Source organism: Gopherus flavomarginatus, chromosome 1 (genome assembly GCF_025201925.1).
Source record: "Gopherus flavomarginatus isolate rGopFla2 chromosome 1, rGopFla2.mat.asm, whole genome shotgun sequence".
Taxonomy (NCBI): domain Eukaryota; kingdom Metazoa; phylum Chordata; order Testudines; family Testudinidae; genus Gopherus; species Gopherus flavomarginatus.
In genome coordinates this window covers 251,737,971-251,762,682 of record NC_066617.1, presented here as the reverse complement: position 1 = coordinate 251,762,682, position 24,712 = coordinate 251,737,971, and the positions used below count along the sequence as shown (strand labels likewise).

Sequence of the window (24,712 nt, the reverse complement as noted above, 5' to 3'; positions counted from 1 at the left end):
CCCCTGGGCGGCCCTGTAAAAGTGTCCAATCCCTCTCTGAATCTTGTTATGCTCTGGGCCTCAATTCTATCCTGTGGCAACAAGCTTCACACAGTTTAATTACATGTTATGTGAAAATGAATATCCTTTTATCAGTTTTGAATTTACTCCTTTCAATTTCATTGAAAGGGAAGAATTTGCATATTCTTTGTTTTATTCCCAGTTACACCTCACAAATTAAGGGCAAGGCTACACTACAAAATTAGGTCAATTTAAGTTATGTTGACGTACAGCCACTACGGTAATTAAATCGAGTCGGCATGTCCACGCTAGCTCCTTCTGTTGGCAGTGTCTATCCTCACTAGGGGTTGGTCTACACTTGGGGGAGTTCGATCTAAGATACGAAACTTCAGCTACGTGAATAGTATAGCTGAAGTCAAGGTATCTTAGATCGATTTACTTCTTGTCCTCACGGCGCGGGGTCGACGTCCGTGGCTCTCCTTGTCGACTCCGCTACCACCGTTTGCGCTGGTGGAGTTCTGGAGTCGACGAGAGTGCTTTCAGGGATCGATATATCGCGTCCAGATGAGACGCGATATATCAATCCCAGAGAAATCGATCACTACCCGCTGATACGGTGAGTAGTCTAGATGTACCCTAGGAGTGCTTGCATCAATTTAGCTGTCAGTATGGGCATAGTGAGGCACTGATACCCAGAACCCTGCCTCCTGGGACTGAGAGCTGGAACCCTACCTGGCTGATACCTGGAACCCCTCTGACCAGGGTTGACAGCCAGAACCCTGATGCCCAGGGCCAACAGCTGGAGCTCTGCAGCCCCAAGGGCTGATACCTGGAACAGTCTATACAGACACTGTTGACCCTAACTATCTCTACCTAAGCATTATGCCTCTCGCAGAGGTGGAGTTATTAGGTTGGTGTAGAGGGTGACTTACGTAGGCGGGAGCAACACTGTAGTGTAGATGCTTACAAAGTTATGTTGATGTAAGCTGCCTAATTCTGTAGAGCAGGCAAGGCCTAACAGACTCTACTCACGGAAATAGGGAGTGAAGTTAGAAGTTTCACATCCTATATAAACTTCTGATTGTGGTAAGCTGGGAGTTTAGACTTAAGGTCAAGAAACAGCCAACAGTTCATACTGTGGGAATAAGCAAAGGGGAATTTGTCACTGTAGTTGTGTTCAACTGAAAGCATTGTATTCTCCACTTACTTCCCTTTTGCATTGTCCTTTTGCTTCCCCAGGCAACCTACTGTAGGCTTCTTTCAGGGACACTTATTTCTAATACAGTTGTGCTTACAGCCCCCAACAAACAATTGTGCTTGGTATCAGCAAATATGTTAAGAAACAGTCCTGGCTCTGAAGAGATTAAGTTCTAAACAGGCAAGAAAAAGAGAGAGAGAGATGTAAGAATATACAAATGGCCATACTGGGTCAGACCAATGGTCCATCAAGCCCAGTCTCCTGTCTTCTGACTGTGGCCAGTGACAGATGCTTCAGAGGGAATGAACAGAACAGGGCAATTATCAAGTGATCCTTCCCCCGTCATCCAGTCCCAGCTCCTGGAAGTCAGAGGTTTAGGCCTGGTCTACACTATGAGGTTGGATAGAATTTAGCCGAGTTAGGTCAATTTAAAAATGAATGCGTCCACACAACCAACCCCATTCCGTCGACCTAAAGGGCTCTTAAAATCGACTTCTGTACTCCTCCCTGGCAAGGGGAGTAGCACTAAAATCAACTTTGCTGGGTCAAATTTGGGGTAGTGAGGACACAAATTGATGGTATTGACCTCCAGGAGCTATCCCAGAGTGGTCCATGGTGACCGCTCTGGACAGCACTTTGAATTCCGATGCACTAGCCAGGTACACAGGAAAAGCTCCGGGAACTTTTGAATTTAATTTCCTGTTAGGTCAGCGTGGCAAACTCAGCAGCACAGGTGACCATGCAGTCCCCCCAGAATTGTAGAGCGTAGAATGTTTCTACACTCCCCCTATCATCTCTGTCCCAGAGGTTATCACAGATTAGAAGGCAAAAAAAAAACGCACTCACGATGACATGTTTTCTGAGCTCATGCAGTTCTCCTGCATTGAGAGGGCACAGCTTAATGCATGGAGGTGTTCAATGGCAGAGGCCAGAAAAGGACATCATGACGCATCTGTTGGAGCTGCAGGAAAGCCAGCAAGAGCACAGACTCCTGCTGCATCGACTGTATAACCGCCTACCCTCATCCCCATGTTCCATAGCCTCCTCACCCAGATGCCCAAGAACGTGGGTCAGGGGAGGCTCCGGGCACCCAGCCACTCCACCGCAGAGGATGGCCAAAGCAACAGAAGGCTGTCATTCAAATAATTTGGTTTTTAGTGTGGCTACAATAAGCAATGTGGCCTTGTCCTTCCCTCCTCCCCTACCCCATCTGGGCTACCTTGTCCATTATCTCATTTTTTTTAATTAATAAAGAAAGACTGCATGGTTTAAAAATAATAGTTACTTTATTTTGAGGGGGGAGGGTGGTTGGCTTACAGGGAATTAAAATCAACAAAAGGGGTGGGTTTGCATCAAGGAGACACACACCATTGTCACACCAAAGCCTGGCCAGACATGAAACTGGTTTTCAAAGCCTCTCTGATGCGCAGCGTGCCTTGCTGTGCTCTTCTAATTGCCCTGGTGTCTGGTGCAAAACGATTGTCTGCCATTGCTTTCACGGAGGGAGAGATGACTGATGAAATGTACCCCAAACGATCCGCGACAACGTTTTTTGTCCTATCAGGCATTGGGAGCTTAACCCAGAATTCCAATGGGTGGTGGAGACCACGGGAACTGTGGGATAGCTACCCACAGTGCACCGCTCCATAAGTCAATGCTAGGCATGGTAGTGAGCATGCACTCTGCTGACTTAATGCGCTTAGTGTGGATATATGCAATCAACTGTATAAAATCGATTTCTAAAAATCGACTTCTATAAAATCGACCTAATTCCGTAGTTTAGACATACTCTTAGAGACATTCAGAGCATAGGGTGGCATCCCTGAGCCCTCTTGGCTAATAGCCATCAATGGACCTATCCTCCATGAACTCACCTAATTTTTTATCAACCTAGTTATTTTAGCCTTCACAATGTTTTTGGGCAACAAATTCCACAGGTTGTGTGAAGTACTGTCTTATGTTGCTCCTTATTAATTTCTTTGGGCAACCCCTGATTCTAGTGTAATGTGAAGGAGTAAATAACACTTCCCTATTCACTTCCTCCACTCCATTCATGATTTTGTAGACCCCCTTAGTCCATATCCCCCAGTAGTCTTCTCTTTTCTAAAATGAACAATCCCAGTCTTTTTAATCTCTCCTCATTTTTGTTGTCTTTCTCTGTAGCTTTTCCAGTTCTAATGTCTTTATTGAGATGGGCTGCAAACAGAATTCAAGGTCTGGGAGTACCATGACCTTGAATACAGTAGCATTATGATATTTTTGTCATCTGAGCTATTCCTTTCTTAATGGTTCCTCCTAACATTGTTAGCTTTTTTGACTGCTGCTACACATTGAGCAGATATTTTCAGAGAACTATCCTTGATGACTCCAAAATACAATGCACAAAAAGATTGGGAACTCAGAGGTATTATGTGACTTGCCTAATGTTACACTGGAAATGTGAGTCAGCTAGGAATTTAAGGTTGTGTAACAGCATCTGTCATAAACAGATAGCTAAGGGTTAATGTCTCTTTCACCTGAAGCACCTGACCAGAGGACCAATCAGGAAACCGGATTTTTTCAACTTTGGGTGGAGGGAAGTTTGTGTCTGAGTCTTTTGTCTTTTGTCTGCCTGCCTGCTTTCTCTGAGCTTTGGAGAAGTAGCTCTACTTTCTAATTTTCTGTTTCTAAGTGTAAGGACAAAGAGATCAGATAGTAAGTTCTATGGTTTCTTTTCTTTGGTATTTGCATGAATATAAGTGCTGGAGTGCTTTGATTTGTATTCTTTTTGAATAAGGCTGTTTATTCAATATTCTTTTAAGCAATCGACCCTGTATTGTATCATCTTAATACAGAGAGACATTTGGATGTATTTTTCTTTCTTTTTATATAAAGCTTTCTTTTAAGACCTGTTGGAGTTTTCTTTACTTCAGGGAAATTGAGTCTGTACTCACCAGGGAATTGGTGGGAGGAAGGAATCGGGGAGATCTGTGTGTTGGATTGCTAGCCTGATTTTCCATTCCCTCTGGGGGAATAGGAAAGTACTTTTTGTTTCCAGGATTGGGAACAGAGAGGGAGATTCACTCTGTTTGGATTCACAGAGCTTGTGTCTGTGTATCTCTCCAGGAGCACCTGGAGGGGGGAAGGGAAAAAGGATTATTCAGAGTGCCCCAAAACACTCTAATTTTTTGGGTGGTGGCAGCAGGTACCAGGTCCAAGCTGGTAACTAAGCTTGGAGGTTTTCATGCTAACCCCCATATTTTGGACGCTAAGGTCCAAATGTGGGACTAAGGTTATAACATGGTGGCAGTTGGTGGGATATAGACAGAATCCAGAAGCCAGTAGGAATATTATATTTTTCTTTTCTCTGCTAAGGGCTTTTTAGCAGAGAGAAACAGTTGGTTTTAAAAGGGAACCAGAGAGAATTTTTTTTTCTGCTCTCTCTGGCAGTTTGTGGCTTGCATGTTAAGCGAGAAGCCATTACCAAACTGTTGAGGGTCTTTTGTCATGCAATAGCCCTCCCATTAGGAGGCAAGTACCAGCACTTATATGCATGCAAATAAAGTGGTTTTTCTGGTTTCCCTTCATTGAACATTAGCTAGAGAGAGAAAAGGAAAAAAGCACTGTTGCTAGGCAGACTCCAGGAGGGAACAGAGCCTGCAGTTCAGAAGATAAACACCGGAGGGCACCCCAACACAAGAAAACAGGAACCATGACTTCTAAGGCAAAAATTGAGGCCGAAGAACAATTCAGAGAAGCTGAACACAGGCGACAACTGGAAATAAAACAAAAAGAGATGGAGATGAAAGAAAGAGAAGAACAGATCAAAGAGGCAGCCTACCAAAGAGAACAGGCAGCCAAAGAGGCAGCCAAGGAGGCAGCACACAAAAGAAAACTAGAAGAAGAAGAGGTGGCCTACCGAAGGAAACAAGCAGAAGAAGAGTTGGCCCACAGAAGGAAGCAAGAAGAAGAAGAGGCGGCCCACCACCGAGAAATGGAAAAACAACAAAAAGAGAATGAAGAGAAGGAAAAACAGAGAAAACATGAACTGGAGTTGGCAAAAGCTGGGCTGCCTGTGCCAGCCAACCCTAACAACCCGGCGCCAAATATTGCTCCACAGCCCAGGAAATTTCCCACCTACAAGGCAGGTGATGACACCGAGGCCTTCTTGGAAAATTTTGAAAGAGCCTGTCTTGGGTACAACATCCCCGAAGACCAGTACATGGTAGAATTGAGGTCACAGCTCAGTGGACCTTTAGCAGAGGTGGCAGCTGAAATGCAAATGAATGACTATAAACTTTTTCAAACCAAGGCCAGATACCGAATGGGGATAACCCCAGATCATGCCCGTCGGCGCTTCAGAACCCAAAAGTGGAAACCCGAGGTGTCATTTCCCAAACACGCCTACTACATTGCAAAAAACTATGAGGCCTGGATAACAGGAAACAACATTCAAACCTTGGAAGAACTGAACCTCCTCATACAAATGGAGCAGTTCTTGGATGGTGTTCCTGAAGACATCACACGGTACATACAAGATGGAAATCCCAAAGATATCGCTGAGGCGGGGGAGATTGGAGCCAAATGGATGGAACTGGCAGAAAGCAAGAAAGCTACTGTCAAGGGGAACGATTACCCCAGGGGGCACACAGACCATAAACCCTACAACCGAGGACAGCCAAAGACCCCACATACCACCCAAGTAAAGCCACAGATACCCTACCCTTCAACCTCACCAGTCTCCAGTAACTCACCTCGGCCCAGTGACCCATCAGATGGAAGATGCTTTAAGTGTAATGAACTGGGACATATCAAGGCCAACTGTCCCAAGAACACCATGCGAGTGCAATTCATTACACCACCATCACACCAAAGATCCCCAGGCCCGGATGCCTCTCAAATACCCTTGGAGCGAAGGGAAAATTTGAGAGTGGGCGGAAAGAAGGTTACTGCGTGGAGAGACACGGGGGCACAAGTGTCAGCTATCCACCAATCCTTCGTTGACCCCAAATTCATCAACCCAAAGGCCAAAGTTACAATTTACCCCTTCATGTCACAAGCTGTAGACTTGCCTACAGCTCAACTGCCTGTCCAGTACAAAGGCTGGTCAGGAATGTGGACTTTTGCAGTCTATGACAATTATCCTATCCCCATGCTACTGGGGGAAGACTTGGCCAACCAGGTGAGGCGGGCCAAGAGAGTGGGAATGGTTACACGTAGCCAAACCAGGCAAGCTTCCAGACCCATTCCTGTTCCTGAACCGTCCACAGAGGCCCCGTCTGTGTTACCAGAGACCCAGACAGAGGTAGTGGACCCGGATTCCATGCCTACCACTGAAACAGCCACAGCATCTCCAGTCCCAGGCCCGGAACTGGAACAGCAACCAGCACCAGCAAGTGCAACCACATCTTCAACCTCAACGCCAGAGGGCGCCAGCGAGCCAGAACTGGCAGAAGCAACAGACAGCCATACCCAAAAGGCTCAGCCAGAGCCTGAAATACCCTCAGGTGCACCAGCGGAGAGCGGTTCACCAGCAACGGAAACAACCCCATCACCTACATTGCTTCCAGAGGGACCAAGCCCAAGTCCACAGTCTCAGGAAGAACTGGTGACCCCAGCCTCAAGGGAACAGTTCCAGACTGAGCAGGAAGCAGATGACAGCCTTCAGAAAGCTTGGGCGGCGGCACGGAGCACCCCACCGCCTCTCAGCTCTTCTAATCGATCCCGGTTTGTTATAGACCAAGGACTTTTATACAAGGAAATTCTTTCTGGTGGACACCGGGAAGAATGGCAGCCGCAAAAACAGTTGGTGGTTCCAACTAAGTACCGGGGGAAGCTCTTAAGCTTAGCCCATGATCATCCCAGTGGCCATGCTGGGGTGAACAGAACCAAGGACCGGTTGGGGAAGTCCTTCCACTGGGAGGGGATGGGCAAGGATGTTGCCAAGTATGTCCGGTCTTGTGAGGTATGCCAAAGAGTGGGAAAGCCTCAAGACCAGGTCAAGGCCCCTCTCCAGCCACTCCCCATAATTGAGGTCCCATTTCAGCGAGTAGCTGTGGATATTCTGGGCCCTTTCCCAAAAAAGACGCCCAGAGGAAAGCAGTACGTACTGACTTTAGTGGACTTTGCTACCCGATGGCCAGAAGCAGTCGCTCTAGGCAACACCAGGGCTAACACTGTGTGCCTGGCCCTAACAGACATCTTTGCCAGGGTAGGTTGGCCCTCTGACATCCTTACAGATTCAGGGTCTAATTTCCTGGCAGGGACCATGGAAAAACTGTGGGAAACTCATGGGGTGAATCACTTGGTTGCCACCCCGTACCACCATCAAACCAATGGCCTGGTGGAAAGGTTCAATGGAACTTTGGGGGCCATGATACGAAAATTCATCAACGAATTCTCCAATAATTGGGACCTAGTGTTGCAGCAGTTGCTGTTTGCCTACAGGGCTGTACCACATCCCAGTTTAGGGTTTTCACCATTTGAACTTGTGTATGGTCACGAGGTTAAGGGACCATTACAGTTGGTGAAGCAGCAATGGGAGGGGTTTACGCCTTCTCCAGGAACTAACATTCTGGACTTTGTAAGCAACCTACAAAGCACCCTCCGACACTCTTTAGCCCTTGCTAAAGAGAACCTAAAGGATGCTCAAGAAGAGCAAAAGGCCTGGTATGACAGACATGCCAGAGAACGTTCCTTCAAGGTAGGAGACCAGGTTATGGTCTTGAAGGCGCAACAGGCCCATAAGATGGAAGCATCATGGGAAGGGCCCTTCACGGTCCAAGAGCGCCTGGGAGCTGTAAACTACCTCATAGCATTTCCCAATTCCTCACTAAAGCCTAAAGTATACCATGTTAATTCTCTCAAGCCTTTCTATTCCAGAGACTTACAGGTTTGTCAGTTTACAGTCCAGGGAGATGATGCTGAGTGGCCTGACGGTGTCTACTACGACGGAAAAAAAGACGGTGGCGTGGAAGAGGTGAACCTCTCAACCACCCTGGAACGTCTGCAGCGGCAACAAATCAAGGAGCTGTGCACTAGCTTTGCCCCATTGTTCTCAGCCACCCCAGGACGGACTGAACGGGCATACCACTCCATTGATACAGGTAATGCTCACCCAATCAGAACCCCACCCTACCGAGTGTCTCCTCATGCCCAAGCTGCTATAGAACGGGAGATCCAGAACATGCTACAGATGGGTATAATCCGCTCATCTACCAGTGCATGGGCATCTCCAGTGGTTCTGGTACCCAAACCAGATGGGGAAATACGCTTTTGCATGGACTACCGTAAGCTAAATGCGGTAACTCGTCCGGACAACTATCCAATGCCACGCACCGATGAGCTATTGGAGAAGTTGGGACGTGCCCAGTTCATCTCTACAATAGACTTAACCAAGGGGTACTGGCAAGTACCACTAGATGAACCTGCCAAGGAGAGGTCAGCATTTGTCACCCATGCGGGGGTGTATGAATTCAATGTCCTTCCTTTCGGCCTTCGAAATGCACCCGCCACCTTCCAGAGGCTGGTAGATGGTCTACTAGCTGGACTGGGAGAATTTGCAGTTGCCTACCTCGATGATGTAGCCATTTTTTCAGACTCCTGGCCCGAACACCTACTACACCTGGAAAAGGTCTTTGAGCGCATCAGGCAGGCAGGACTAACTGTTAAGGCCAAAAAGTGTCAAATAGGCCAAAACAGAGTGACTTACCTGGGGCACCAGGTGGGTCGAGGAACCATAAACCCCCTACAGGCCAAGGTGGATGCTATCCAAAAGTGGCCTGTCCCAAAGTCAAAGAAGCAGGTCCAATCCTTCTTAGGCTTGGCCGGATACTACAGGCGATTTGTACCACACTACAGCCAAATCGCTGCCCCATTGACTGACCTGACCAAAAAGACCCAGCCAAATGCCGTTAAGTGGACTGATGAGTGTCAAAAGGCCTTTACCCAGCTTAAGGCGATGCTCATGTCTGACCCTGTGCTCAGGGCCCCGGACTTTGACAAGCCATTCCTAGTAACCACGGATGCATCTGAGCGTGGTATAGGAGCAGTGCTCATGCAGGAAGCAACAGATCACAACTTCCATCCTGTCGTGTTTCTCAGCAAGAAACTGTCTGAGAGGGAAAGTCACTGGTCAGTCAGTGAAAAGGAATGCTATGCCATTGTGTACGCCCTGGAAAAGCTACGCCCATATGTTTGGGGACGGCGGTTCCAACTACAAACTGACCATGCTGCACTAAAGTGGCTTCATACTGCCAAGGGGAACAACAAGAAACTTCTTCGTTGGAGTTTAGCTCTCCAAGATTTTGATTTTGAAATTCAGCACATCACAGGAGCTTCTAACAAAGTAGCTGATGCACTCTCCCGTGAGAGTTTCCCAGAATTCAGTAGTTAAAAAGTGTTCTTAAAATGTAGAAGTCTGTTAGTTATATACTTAGGAGTATATGTAAAGGTGCATGTGTTGTATTAATCTGTTTATTTTAATGTTCTAGAAGGAAATCGCCGCCAGTGAGCTTCCCCACTGTCTGCAATTTGGGGGGCGTGTCATAAACAGATAGCTAAGGGTTAATGTCTCTTTCACCTGAAGCACCTGACCAGAGGACCAATCAGGAAACCGGATTTTTTCAACTTTGGGTGGAGGGAAGTTTGTGTCTGAGTCTTTTGTCTTTTGTCTGCCTGCCTGCTTTCTCTGAGCTTTGGAGAAGTAGCTCTACTTTCTAATTTTCTGTTTCTAAGTGTAAGGACAAAGAGATCAGATAGTAAGTTCTATGGTTTCTTTTCTTTGGTATTTGCATGAATATAAGTGCTGGAGTGCTTTGATTTGTATTCTTTTTGAATAAGGCTGTTTATTCAATATTCTTTTAAGCAATCGACCCTGTATTGTATCATCTTAATACAGAGAGACATTTGGATGTATTTTTCTTTCTTTTTATATAAAGCTTTCTTTTAAGACCTGTTGGAGTTTTCTTTACTTCAGGGAAATTGAGTCTGTACTCACCAGGGAATTGGTAGGAGGAAGGAATCGGGGAGATCTGTGTGTTGGATTGCTAGCCTGATTTTCCATTCCCTCTGGGGGAATAGGAAAGTACTTTTTGTTTCCAGGATTGGGAACAGAGAGGGAGATTCACTCTGTTTGGATTCACAGAGCTTGTGTCTGTGTATCTCTCCAGGAGCACCTGGAGGGGGGAAGGGAAAAAGGATTATTTCCCTTTGTTGTGAGACTCACGGGATTTGGGTCTTGGGGTCCCCAGGGAAGGTTTTTCAGGGGGACCAGAGTGCCCCAAAACACTCTAATTTTTTGGGTGGTGGCAGCAGGTACCAGGTCCAAGCTGGTAACTAAGCTTGGAGGTTTTCATGCTAACCCCCATATTTTGGACGCTAAGGTCCAAATGTGGGACTAAGGTTATAACAGCATCAGCATCCACCCCTTGTGGGCACCCCCTTTTCTCCAGCTGATATACCTACAATCAGTCTTTTTCAGGGCAGCACCCTTTGGTTGTTTGGGTGTGAGCCTGCCTTTGGTTTTAGTTAATATATGAGGGTTGCACCCACCTCTCACAAGCACCCCCCAGCTGATGGTTATTTAGAGGGTCTTCAGCAACTCAGCCCTCTAGCCAAGCCACATAGACTGTCCCCTCCTCTGGGATATACAGTACAACTTCTTTCTCAGCTCTGGTATGGGGCAATAGCTCTAAGCCTTCTCCCAGAGACACTGCCTTCTTCAACCACCCACCTGGGGCCCATCTCAGCACCCTCGCTGGCTTGGCCAGGTTCTGGACTCAGTCCCCTAGGCTCCGCCTGCCCACACTGACCTTTTCATGGCCCTGTTGCTACTCTATCCAGCCAGGCAGGCAACTCGTCTTTGGCAGCCTTCCCTGGGCTCAGGTCTGCTTGGTGAACTCTGCAATGAGCTGTCTGTGACCTGCTGCTCATCTAGACAGCGAGGCACCCAGTCCTCCCTTTTCAAGCTCCACACAGCAACTGAAGGCTCAATCTACTCTGCTGCTTGCCTTTTATCTGGCCCTTCTGACCCCTTATTGGTCGCTCCAGCAGCCCCTCTGATTGACCACTCTTCTGAAGCCACTTTAGACTGCCTGGAGGACTTTTCACTGCTTTATTCTGAGCAGAGTGCTGCAGAGCCATGAGGCCTCCAGCAGGGGGCCTCCAGACCTAGTCCACCCTGCCACAAGTTGGTCTTCTGAGTCATAGTCCAATGTCTTAACCACAGGATCATTCTTTATGCAAAAGATACCATATCCCCCAAAGTGCCTCAATTTACTTTCCCAATTTATGTACATTGAGGTAAATTACATAGCTACAGTTGAAGCAGCAAAGAATCCTGTGGTACCTTATAGACTAACAGACGTTTTGGAGCATGTACAGATCAGTTGGCAAAATGATCCAGGAGCAGAGTAGCTGACACCTTTCCCCTGTCTCAAAACAAAGTGTGTTAGATTGACTACATCCCAAATTTCCACTGGCCACAGAAGTCTTGAAGTTATTTCCACTTTCACAGTAAATGCCAAAATTAAGGGCCAAGTTTGATGACAGTCATCTACATATGATACATCATCTGGGAACTATTTTAGGATAGTTTGATATTATGGGAATGTTTCTGGACACACAGGATCTCAGTATCACTTTGTTGCTGTTGTCATCATGATTGCCAGTAAAGAACAACATCTAATATAACACTTCTTTGCCAACCAATTATAAATGTTGTGTAACTGAAACTGTAACATGAAAGCATAAACTCGCATACACTCCACAGTAAATATCAACCTTGTAAAAAAAAAACAAAAAAAACCCCCACATCATTGTGAAATGTTGATATTGTATCAGAAAATTGTGTTCACAGTAAAAAGCTATATAGTTTGTTCATTCAAATTGGTTGTGGTCAGAGTATTACTTCTGAATATTTAAATTTTCTAATATTACAACTTTATCAACAAAAGGAGACAGCTACTTTTTTACACGTGAAAAGTTACAGGAGGTGCAAAAACAGCCTAATCTTTAAAAAGTAAAAACAATAATACTTTCCAGTTTTGAAGTGCTCTACATCAATTAAATTAACCTTCACATCTGACTTATAGATCAGTTTCAAGTAGTATCCCCATTTTACAGATGAGGAAACGGAGGCAACTGGCTTAAGTCCAGAGTTTCCAAAAGTGTGCATTGATTTTTGGGGTGTGTGTGCTAAAGTTAATACCTTGAGCTAGACATTCAAAGGTGCCAAGTACCCACAATTGCCATTGACTTGATTTCGAACTGAGTGCTGAGCACTTCTGGAAAATTAGGTCCAAGTTGTTAAAATTAGCTGGCACATCTGAAAATGTGGGCTGTGTTGTTTCTGATATGTTAGAACTGCCCTGTTCCTGAAATAAATGGATAATTATAAACTTTCAAAGCCTTTCAGTTTTGTGTGGCTATTGCAGAATGGCAAGAATGGAAACAAGTTTTTCTAGATTTAAGACATCTACAGTAACAGGGCCGGTTCCAAGCACCAGCGAAACAAGCAGGTGCTTGGGGCAGCACATTTCTAGGGGCAGCATTCTGGCGCTGGCCATCATAGGTGCCGACTCTGGGGCACGGGGAAAAGTGCCCCCACCGCCCCCACTTGCCACCCCAGCTCGCCTCCGCTGGCTCCCCTGAGCGCCTGGCTGCCACTTCTCTTCTCCCCACTCCCTCCCAGGCTTACTGTGTGCGAAACAGCTGTTTTGCGCAGCAAGTCTGGGAGGGAGGAGAAGCTGAGCGGTAAGCACTCGGGTGAGGCGGCGGTGGTGGAGCGGAGGTGAGCTAGGGTGGGAGGTTGTGGGGGCCCCCAGAAAGCAATGGGGAGGGAAATGCTGCACACCCAGGGGAGGAGGTGGGACTGGGGATTTGGGGAAGGGGTTCAGAAGGGGTGGAGTTGGTGAGGGGCTGGGAGGCATGAAAAAAAAGGGGGGGTGGCCAAAATTTTTTTGCTTGCATCAGTAAAAATTCTAGATCCATCCCTATACAGTAAAGTACAAAGGGAAAAAAGAGATGTCCAAGTAAACACACTTATCTGTGCAATTGGAATGGGAAGCAGAGCATGTTTCCAAATCTTTCGACAAGCTCTCTACTAGAGATGCAGATGGTTATGAGGCATTTCTGCTAAAGTCAGAGACTTAAATTAGACTGCTACCAGACAGGAAGAAATCAAACAATGCTAGCATACAGAAAAGCATGGGGGTAGCGTAATTGTCAGGTAGAAGCTGAAATATAGTACTCATCAAAGAGAGATGCAATCACAAGCATAAGCAGAGTGATTACTGGCTAGCAAAAATGGCCATATACTGAAAGTGTAAAAAGAGAGGCTATTGAGCTAGTGTTTGTCCTATCAAATCAATGAAAGAAGTAATAACAGAAACTTTCTTGTGGAGATCCCTGGAATGTGAGAATTACTCAAAACCTGCTTGGAAAATCATCTTAAAGGAGAGCCACACAAATATGAGTTTTAACACTGATTCAGGTACTAACATTTCTGTGATATCAGTATTGATTTATGATACAGTTTTGCCATTCTGGCTACTTCTGTTCACCAGTTCTATTTTGCAATCCCCAAGCTGTGTGCCACAATGCAAAGGGCAGTTTATTGAACAAGTGGAATGAAAGGGCGAGGCATACATTTTCCATATTGTTGTGGTCTGCAGTGAGAACATGGATGTGAATCAGATTAATTCTAACGCTGTTCAGAGCATAAAGATTGCAGTGAAACCCAATGGAGAGTTCTGTTGTGTACTGAGTATTACTCACAGAATATCTGCTCCACAGCTGTCAAAAGGCAGGCAGGACTAGAAAGAATAGAAAGCAATGGTGTTGGTGTGAGAATTTGTGAACAGCGGAGGGATGTGCACTCCTACTGTTTCTGTCATGGGGGAAAAAAGGGGGGGAGGGAGATACAGCTGTATGTTGATCATCTTTATTTAAATCCAACAATTCTGAGAAAAAGTATATTTAGCATGCACTTGTAAACATCCTTCCAAAGCTGGATAGGAGGGGTGTTCAAGCGTACATGCTTCTAAGGGGTTGTGAAAATTCCCCGTAGAAGAATAGCGCTAAATTAGGCCGTGATTCTGCAAGTTCCTCTGCACAGGCATACCCAGAACCCTTGCCCTGAACAGCTTTCAGGATAGGGAACATCATAGCTTGAGTGGTCCAACAACATTTCATGTGTTTTCCATTTTTCATTTGTAAGATGCCTGACATTTTTCAGTGAGAAAAGGGCTTAGCTATTACAAGACTCTAAGAGGGAGTTACTGTCTACATGGACGATATTCCAGTGTGTGGCTGTTCAGAGGAAGAACATGATAAGCACCTAGAGGAAATCTTTAAAACAATAAGAACTTCTGGTCTGAAACACAAGGGAGGGGGGAAGGGGAGAGAAGCAAACTGTGCCAAACTACTTCCACTTTTTAGGGCATGAGATTAGTCAAGGTGGACTGCATCCAGATCCAGAAAAAGACAGCCATCTTAGAAACGCAGTCTCAATAATCTATGCAAAGCAACAAATCAGGGGCATAATAAACAACCTTGGAATTTTTTATTTTTTTACAGAATAACCTAATTATTGCTGAGCCACTGACAGGCTCTTTGAGCTTGAAAGTTGAATGAACATGGAATTTGAATAAGGAATTAGCCTTGAAGGAAGTAGAAACTAGCATTGAGGGCTCCAGTATGAGCTTTCTTTGATATTGCATAGCAAATAATTATGTGCATGGATACCAGCAGTTACAGTGCAGGGAATGTATCACTGCAACAGTAAGGTTTCATATTAAAACCATTACCTTCCTCTTTGAAAACATTACTACTGCACAGGCACATGCAAATAGAAAAATGTCAGGCCTGTGCCTCGACTTATGAAAGCTCTTATTTCTGGACTTTTTTCACCTAGTCACAGATGCCAAAATATTTGTAGTTTTTAATCTGCTTCTGCCACCATTCCTCATATTTAGTAGGATTTATTCATGTGAGAAAGTCCATTGATGTAAGGCTAGCGCACCATGAGTAAGGGTGGCAGAATCAGGCCCTAAGGGAATAACCATTTTGCAGTCTGTAACTAGATGAAAAGATTTTGTTTAGAGTTTAATGTAGAGGGTAAGAACCAGTGGAGTACACCAGCACTAGTAAAAAAAATCTACTTCTCCAAACTCCTATACTGTTGAGATTAACAAAGGAAATTTCAGAAAGAATAGAAGATGCCTGTAATTTGTTACAAATTCTTTAAAGGGTGTAGATGAGACTTTGCAGATGGACTCTTTAATTCCTGGTAAGAAACCAGACTTTTAAATTAACACACAAATAACAAAACAACATTCCCCTCTCTTCCCTCCCTGCACCCCAAAACCCCCAACAGATTAATGGAATTCTATTTCTAATTTGGGGATGGACTCTAATCTCGTATTGCACCAGTACAACTTCAGTGCATTACTCCTATGTAACCAAGATCAGAATCAGGCATCCAAGAGGAGCGTATGTAGTAGTAGAATAGTATATTGTGTTTTTCCTGCTAGAACCAGTCCATTCACCAGAGTGTCTTGGAGACTGGTCCCCCCGGGACACAAACTCAGTGGTGAGGCTGCACCCAATCCTGACACAGCGCAAGGACCGGGCCTGCCCCAGAAACACTCCAGGGCCCTGCACCTCTGTGCCAGGTGCATCAGGTGTGGGCAGGCAGGCTCAGCAAGACAGGATCCAAGCATAGAGGGGCTCAGTGTGGAGGGGATCCAGGTGTGGGTTGAGAGGGTTCTGTGTGGGGCAATCTGAGTGCAGGCAGCTCAGTGGGGGAACCAAGTGTAGGGGGGGGATCTGGATGCACAGGGGCTTATTAGAGGGTTCTGGGTGCAACAGTAATGGGACTCTGCAGGGGGGTCCAAGTGAAGCTGGTTGGGGCTCTGTGGGGGGCGTGTCTGAGTGTGTGAGGGGATACAGATCATAAGGGGGGGGTTGTGGGGGGGTCAGTATACAATGTGCTTCAATATACAATGCCACATCCCAAGCATATTCAGGGCCACTCCTTTTTGAAAATGTCCCTGAAGCTCTTTGCTAACCCTGGATGCTCTCATGTAGTCTAAACTGCAAATTCAATATCTTGTGCTATTTGCTAATATTTAAATCTAGAAATATCAATGATAATAAATAACCTATAACCATTTTCAGAAGGCATATTACGGATGGAAGAAACCCAGAAACCTTATTTTCTTTCAGTCTATTCCTTCCAAATAAAGTGCTTTCTGGCTTGACTTGTCCTGTTCTTTTACAGAATTTATGAGAGAACACCTGTGAAGTTTATATTGTCAGAGACCTCAGGTAGGTACTATGGATGGATCACCATTTTCCCCTTTTTGTTTACCTGTACATATCACCAATGCAAGACTGTAGGTGAGATTCCTAAAAAAGATTCTTAGACTATTAAAATCTTGATTGCTGGAAATAACCAGTAACTAACTGGGGTAGTGGTTGGGGAATCCCTCCAGTATCACCTTGCCTTAGTTGACTATAGTCAGCTGATTGCCAGAGGTGGCTGCATTTTGTTCCTTGAGTGCCTTGGACTGAAAGTTGTTGTAAAACTGTATTTTTCTTCTTGCAACCATTATTTAGCCTTACTCAGATATCAGTCCACTCAACATGCAACTCTGCTCCTAGAAAAATGTTGTTCTTCCACTTTGAAAAGGAACCAAACTATTATTTTCAATATATCTGGAATATTTATTACATTATGTATCACCATAGCCTTTTGTTTTATTATATTATCCTTGAGAAAAGTTAGGTGAGGTAATCTCTCTTACTGGACTAACTTTTGTTAGTGAAAGGGACAAGCTTTCAAGCTTAGAATGAACTCTTCAGGTTTTCAGTTAGTTTTCCGTCGTCTGATCCTCCACAGCCATTTATAAATGGTGTCTTGTGTTAGTTTCCTTCCACTGATTCCATATGCCAGAAAAACAGCAAATTGCATGTCTTTTGATGATATGATTTTTTAACCAACTTTGATAAGGTTAAAAAGCCTGATACCTTGAAGGAGTACTGTTGATTAGGCTCAACCAGAGGCAAGTCTCAAGGAATAATCAATAATGGCATGTGTGCATGATATGTGATACTAAAATAGAAGGAAGATTATTGTATTCTAGCCTTGCTCTCTTTCTAGTCCTAGGAAAAGGTTTCCTCATGGGACAGAAATCTCATTTTAAATATCAATAACTCAGAGTTCTTTTCAAGTACTTTCCAAATCAATTTTCACTGAAGTCAAGGTTGAGTGTAAAAAAAAAAATAGCAATAAGAGTGGCAAATCAGAACAAAAGAAGAAATAAACATGCATAAATCTAGCCACACTCAGCAGTTATTTAATTTAAAAAAAGACTGACTTCTCTTCCAAACTGTTTTATGAAGGGAAAAACCACCATCCTGCTCACTACTACTTCAAATCATACTCTAGAATACCCATGCTCCAACTGAGCATTTTAAATAACCTCTTCTCATTCAATAATGAATATTTTAAAAGACATTATTGTTCCTCCATCCCTCATCTGTTCCCTTTAATATTTCAGCTAGTGGTACATTCACTTTTCCTTCTGCTTGCCATTCTGTAGTATAAAAACAAAATTCTGGTACTTGTGTAGATCATGCACATGCTGTGTGGAAAACAAAGTTGAACAAACTATAATCAGCTTACAGTGTCTGGCCTAATAAACTATTTAACTGGTACCTACAAAGCAATCAAAACAGTCACCTTCAGGTATTCCAAATGCCAGTTATCATTGGCCAAGCCACATACCTGGCTGCAAGTTGTTAGAATTTTCAGAATTCAGAATACATATAACATCTTGTGCATCGCAAGCAGAGGGCCAAATCCTTTGTTTATTATTCAAAATTCTCAATTAATAGGGAACTTTGCCCAATTTAGCAGTACTTGATTTGGTCCACAGTGATTGAGTCTCAGAGTCTAGAGACGGAGTGAGATTCTGACCTCAGTTATGCCAATGATTATAATGGAATTACTTCAGATTTACTATGATTTGTGATCAGAATCTGACGAAGAGAGAACTCTGGACATGGAATTAGACCAGCGGTTCTCAAACTGTGGGTCGGGACCCCAAAGTGGGTCATTACCCTGTTTTAACGGGGTCACCATGGCTTACTTAGATTTGCTGTGGTCAGGGCCCAAAGCCCAAGACTGAGGACTTCAGCCCTGGGTAGCAGGGCTCAGGTTACAGGCCCCCAGCCTGGGGGTGAAGCCCTTGGGCTTGGGCTTTGGCCCCCCAGCCTCGGGAGGTGGGATTTTGGCTTTGACCCCTCCTCTGGGGTGGTGGGGCTTGGTTGGGCAGGCTCGAGCTTCAGTCCCTCCTCCTGGGGTCTGGTAGTAATTTTTGTTGTCAGAAGGGGGTCGTGGTGCAATGAAGTTTGAGAACCCCTGAATTAGACATTCATATTTCAGTGGTCATCAGGATTACCAATGTAAAATAATACCAGGCAGGATTTACAGTAGTAGTGCTTGGTTTTCAAAATCCCCTCTTCAAAACTATTTAAAATGACAGTGGACCATGCATGCCTATCCACTCCATTTTCTGAACAAAAACTAGTGAAGATCTGCCTCATCTGCTGTTTCTGCCTATAGACTCCCAGGTTTGGGCCCTTCAGCAGGGGAAACTCCAGGAAGTTACAGTTTTGGGTATTTTTTTTGTTTGTTTGAACTTCTGATACCAGGTGGCTTTCATAAAAGCAGAAGAGACTTAGATTGTAAGCTGTCTGGGGCAATTTTTTGATTTGCTTATATAGCACCTCGCACAGTGGGGCCCTAGTCCTTGAGTAGGGTCTCCTAGGCATTACAGGAATACAAATAATAAATAATGTGTGTGAGTGTTGAAAACAATCCTAGGCCTAAGCCATTTGGGTCACGTTCAGTCAGTCCCTGACATTTCTCATACTTTAGAGGATTAAATAATAAGTAAGATGTTGATTCTGCAAACATTTACACAGGTACATATCTTTAAGCATGTGAATAGTTCCACTGATTTAAAAGTTAAAAAGGTACTTGCGGCCTGAGCCTGCAAACTCAAGCCAGTAGGCCTGCACAGTTGGGATCCAGAAAACATTTGGAATCCCTTTGCTCCCTCTGCCCCCTTTTTGTGACTCATTAATATGAAAATGACTAGGCTCAATATGGATATATAGCATGGACATCATTTATCTATTGATATATGTAACCTAGCAAGCAATCTTATTGTTACAGAGTGCCTTTAAAATGGGAAGGAACTTGCAGATAGCTCATATCTGAATTGATACAAAAATACACCAAAAATGTGCAGTGCACCGTGTGTGAGTGCCAGAGGATGTTGGCAGGTATGGTATGCTAATACCCTGGCACGTTTAGGAATGTTGACCAGGGTGATGCTGAGACAGCTGTGTGCGCTTGTGACCATCTCTCACCAGGGAGCAGCAGTACAATATTTAACATATACTAAGACCTTGCCTTCTTTGAGGGCCAAAAAAAGAGACCTGCCTGAGAACGTGCAGTCAGGGATGCTGGAACAATATGTATAATGGGGGTGCTCAAAGCCACAACCAAAGTGTAAACCCTATTTATGATGGAAACCACTTCAAACCAGGGGGTGTAAAAGCACCCCCCAATTCCAACACTTAGGTGTGCACAGGCCTCTCTCTGCAAGGCAGAATAGGAGAACCCTGCTTCCTGGCAGTTCGGATGGGTGGAGGAGCAGCCAGCAGCCCCTGCCTTCAGCAGCCGTGGCGTGGATCCCTGGATGAGTGTGGAGCCTGAAGCAGGAATATCCCCCCCCCCCCCCCAACACATGCTAATAAATAATACGGGCTCCCGGGTTCCTCAGGCCCAGAAACAATTGCTTAGTCTGTTTACGTCTAGCGCCAGGTCGGGGGGAGCAGGGCGGAGGGGAATCAGTGCCTCCCAGGACAGTAGCGGGGTCTCCCTCCTCTCTCCCAGCCCGGCACTTAGAGCCGGGGGGAGGGGGGCGTTGCGGGCCGGAGTAGGCGGGGAAGGGGGGGAGCCTCCTGGCGTCGCAGCGCGAATCCCGGCCGCGGTGTCCCCGGGGAGGGAGCGGCGGCTCCGCGTCCAGGCTCCTCCCCCGCGGCCGGGTCGGGCCGGGGCGCGATGCGAGCGGGCCGGAGGGAGGCGGCGGCACGATGTGGCTGCGGCCCGAGGAGGTGCTGCTGAAGAACGCGCTCAAGCTCTGGGTCACCCAGAAGAGCAGCGGCTACTTCGTCCTCCAGCGGCGGCGCGGACACGGGGACGGCGGGGGCCGCTTCACCGGTACCGCCCGGCCGGGGCTGGGGAGGGAGCCGCCCGGGTGGGGCCCGCCGGGCCACTGCCCCCCGGAGCCGCTCGCCCCGCGGGCTGCGCCGGGCGGGGGGGGAGGGGAAGCGGGAGCGCCCCATGCCTGGCATCGCAGCGGGCGGCGGCCCCGGGCTCAGGCATCAGCGGGTTTCGGTCCGGGCAGCGGAGCGGCTGCTGCTGCCCGGTGGAGCCCGGGGCAGGCTCTTTGTTCCGTGTCCTGGCGGGCTCTCATGGAGGCTGGCGCTGGGTTCAGCGCGGAGACAGGGCCGGGGGGGGGGGGGTTTGTGGCTGCGGAGCGGGTCACTGCCGGGGGTCCGGCTGCGGCGGGTTCCTGCTCGCCGGGGGCTCCGGGGTCTGCTTGCGGCCATGGGGGTGGCCCTCCCCCAGTCACCGCTCTTGGGGTGGTTTGTTCTGGAGGCTGGCAAAGTTACTTGGTAAAATGCTCCTTCCGGGCTTCTGGAAAATCTCTCCCTTTAAGGTGAGAAAAAGATGTTGAGGATTGTTGTGGGCAAGGCACTGAAAACCCGTGGGCTGTTTGTTCAGCTGCAGTCGGAAGGCAAACGGAATCCTATTGTCCCCCTGCTTCGGCACAAAACAAAAGCGTGTCCCGCTTTATAATATACTTGTTAAACTCCGTAAGAAATAATAGGTGTAGTGCTGGTCACCCTGCTGTAAGAATTTGAGTTATTGCCTTGCAGGGAGTGTTGTCTTTGTCTTCTATGAATGTTAGCAGGTTTAAATAATCCAGATGACAAGGAGAGGGTAAGGAATTCTTAAAGGTAACCAAAACCACTAAGTTAGTGCATAGACTCCATCCTAATGTACAGTGTAGAAAAACTAAGAATAATATAAGTTTTCAAAATAGGTGGATTAACCTGGTATGAAAGGAGAGAGATGCTTGTGAGAAGAGTGAGCCAAAAGAAAAAAAGGACTCCCATACTGTTCTTATACAAGCGTTGAGTGAAAAACACATACAATTATGGTGGTTTAAATTTCCTTTATGCATGTGTTGCAATATATTAAGTGCTGGATGATCTGTATTTCCTTTTTTAAAATCAAGGATTGATTCTTCAGAGTTCTTTGACTCTGACCAAGTCTCTTGAAACTTGGTAAGTTCAACATCAACTCAAGAGGAGCTGTACTAGTGTAACTACCTAGGTTAAAAGAACGAGAAGTACTTGTGGCACCTTAGAGACTAACAAATTTATTTGGGCATAAGCTTTTGTGGGATAAAACCCACTTCATCCACTGCATGCATCCGACAGAGTGGGTTTTAGCCCACGAAAGCTTATGCCCAGAGAAATGTGTTAGTCTCTAAGGTGCCACAAGTACTCGTTCTTTTTGCTGATACAGACTAACACGGATACCACTCTGTACCCAGGTTAGTGATTGAAACAAAAGGGGTATATTAGCATTTGTCTTAAAATTTCACTTGTTTGAGCTACCACAAATGCAGCTTTAGTACAGACTGTCCACAAGCATTTTAATGACCATGTTGTCCAATTCTACTTTAAGCAGGTCTAGTCTCTGTGGTGGTGATCTGCTGCTTCATATACACACACACACAGCAGCAGTGGTAATACAGATGGATGAAGAAAAGCAATTGCCCAGAGCTATCCTTTGGGATTTCTAAAAATGAAAGGGACAGAGACACTCAAGATTGATTCTATCCACCCCTGCTGGGAACTGCACAAAGAAATCACAAAAAACTTTGCAGTCAGTAACATCAAAGATAGATCTGAGGAAAATCACCTTGAGTGATCTCTTTCTACATCTGTGGCTCAGACATGATTAACTAATGAAACAAGCGGAGCTTCACAAATTCAGAACTAAAATTGATTGAGTAGGGCCAGGAAAATGATTTGGTGGCAGTTATCTGCATGTACTTTCTTAATGCTCATGGGATTTCTGTCATCCTATCTATTCTATCAAATATACATGGTGAAAAATTAGATTTAGTAGTGCATTTGCAACTTCATATTTCCATTAAATACACCTCTACCTTGATATAACGCTACCCGATATAACATGAATTCAGATATAACGCGGTAAGGCAGTGCTCCGGGGGGGGGGCCGGGGCCTGCACACTCCGGTGGATTAAAGCAAGTTCGGTATAACGTGGTTTCACCTATAACGCGGTAAGATTTTTTTGGCTCCTGAGGACAGTGTTATATCGAGGTAGAAGTGTAGCTTCAACCTACATTTGCATTTTTACTTCATTTAACTGTACAAAATGTTTATTTAGCGCTCTAGTTGTGCATGATACTTTTAGACGAAAATATGAAGACAATGGATCATATTCTGCTCTAAATTACAAGAGTGTAAATCTGGAGTAATTTCAGTGGGATCAGTGAGTTATACCAGGTTAACTCTAGAATAATTGAACAGAATTTGGTCCAAAGTCCTTGCTCTGAGAAGTTTACAATCCAGATTAGACCAGAACATGAAGAGTATGATACTACATTATGTTGGGAATGGAGAAAGACAGCGGCAAGCAAAAAGAGGAAGGAATACTGCTCTTCAATGAGTCTGACTTCTGTAGAGAGAAGATTGTATTCTATATCAATTTTTTTAAATTCAAATTTCTTATGATGGATTGTAATTTAAAGAAGGCTGAGCTATTGAAATCTCATACATTTTTTTTATTCCTTAATAGGCACTTTTAAAGGCTACTGTATTTATTTGATATACCAAAGGTAGAATTGTTCTATGATTCTTGTCAGTATGTGGCATGGTCTTCTGTTATCTCCATTTTATTTGTAGTCTGTGTCTGTCCTGGCTATGTAGGCATTCACTGTTTGTCACCAGAAGTGCTTATTTCTGATTCAGCAGACCAAGAGGTTGTCATGTTACAATTGTGTAACTTTCATGAAACCCTGGCCCAGTTGAAGTCAAGGGGATGGGATCAAGCTTTAAGCCCTAGGGCAGGGGTTTCAAACTCAAATTACCTTAGGGCCCGTACCAGTCCTCAAATCCTCCCAGCGGGCCAATAATGTAATTCATGCTGCCTACAACCCACCACCCACCTGCCTAAGGCTCTGAGAGGGAGTTTGGTCAGGGAGGAGGTCTGGGGTAGGGGATTGAGGTGCTGGGTGCAGGCTCTGGGAGGGAGTTTGGATGGGGGAGGGGGTCTGGGGTACAGGATCTGGTCTTAGGTAGGGGATGGGGGTGCAGGATGGGGGGGTGGGGGTGCAGGCTCTGGGACGGAAGAGCAGGAAGGGATGCAGGCTCTGGGCGGGAGGGGGTGGGATGCGGGTCAGGGGTGCGGTGCTTACCTGGGGCTCTAAGGCAGGATGCTGCTGCCCCCAGGCACTGCCCCCGCAGCTTCCCATTGGCTGCAGGGGCAGTTGGGGTGGGGGCAGGGCATGGAGACACAGCCCCATCCCGGGACCACACAGAGGGGCTGGCAGCCCCGTGGAGCGAGCGTGCAGGAAGCCACTCGGCTCTGCTGCGATGACAGTGGTGAATGGGGTCCTGGGCTGTTTTAAATTGCCTGGGGGACACGTGGGGGAGGGGGGTAGCACCCTGGGGGCGGGGGGAGCTGTAATAACCTTAGTCCCAGATTTGGACCTTAGCGTCCAAAATATGGGGGTTAGCATGAAAACCTCCAAGCTTAGTTACCAGCTTGGACCTGGTACCTGCTGCCACCACCCAAAAAATTAGAGTGTTTTGGGGCACTCTGGTCCCTCTGAAAAACCTTCCCTGGGGACCCCAAGACCCAAATCCCTTGAGTCTCACAACAAAGGGAAATAATCCTTTTTCCCTTCCCCCCTCCAGGTGCTCCTGGAGAGATACACAGACACAAGCTCTGTGAATCCAAACAGAGTGAATCTCCCTCTCTGTTCCCAATCCTGGAAACAAAAAGTACTTTCCTCTTCACCCAGAGGGAATGCAAAATCAGGCTAGCCACTTCAACACACACAGATCTCCCCTGATTTCTTCCTCCCACCAATTCCCTGGTGAGTACAGACTCAATTTCCCTGCAGTAAAGAAAAACTTCAACAGGTCTTAAAAGAAAGCTTTATATAAAAAGAAAGAAAAAATACAAATAGTTTCTCTGTATTAAGATGACACAATACAGGGCAGTTTTTTAAAAGAATATTGAATAAACAGCCTTATTTAAAAAGAATACAAATCAAAGCACTCCAGCACTTATATTCATGCAAATACCAAAGAAAAGAAACCATATAACTTACTAGCTGATCTCTTTG

General features: G+C 45.8%; 2 protein-coding genes across 4 annotated transcripts in view; both read left to right on the top strand.

Annotated features, from left to right (window-relative positions):
- The window catches only part of CREG2 (cellular repressor of E1A stimulated genes 2), a 145,367-nt gene extending 121,743 nt beyond the window's left edge, over positions 1-23,624 (top strand). Inside the window, exon 5 of the transcript XR_007769317.1 lies at positions 23,614-23,624. The gene's annotated coding sequence lies outside the window, so the exon portion shown is untranslated. The remainder of the gene's footprint in view (positions 1-23,613) is intronic.
- The window catches only part of TBC1D8 (TBC1 domain family member 8), a 78,309-nt gene continuing 73,905 nt past the window's right edge, over positions 20,309-24,712 (top strand). For all 3 annotated transcript variants that reach the window (XM_050921725.1, XM_050921734.1, XM_050921717.1), the window contains exon 1: positions 20,309-20,477. In XM_050921725.1, the coding sequence (XP_050777682.1) occupies positions 20,351-20,477 (127 nt within the window). In that variant the 5' untranslated portion in view covers positions 20,309-20,350. The remainder of the gene's footprint in view (positions 20,478-24,712) is intronic.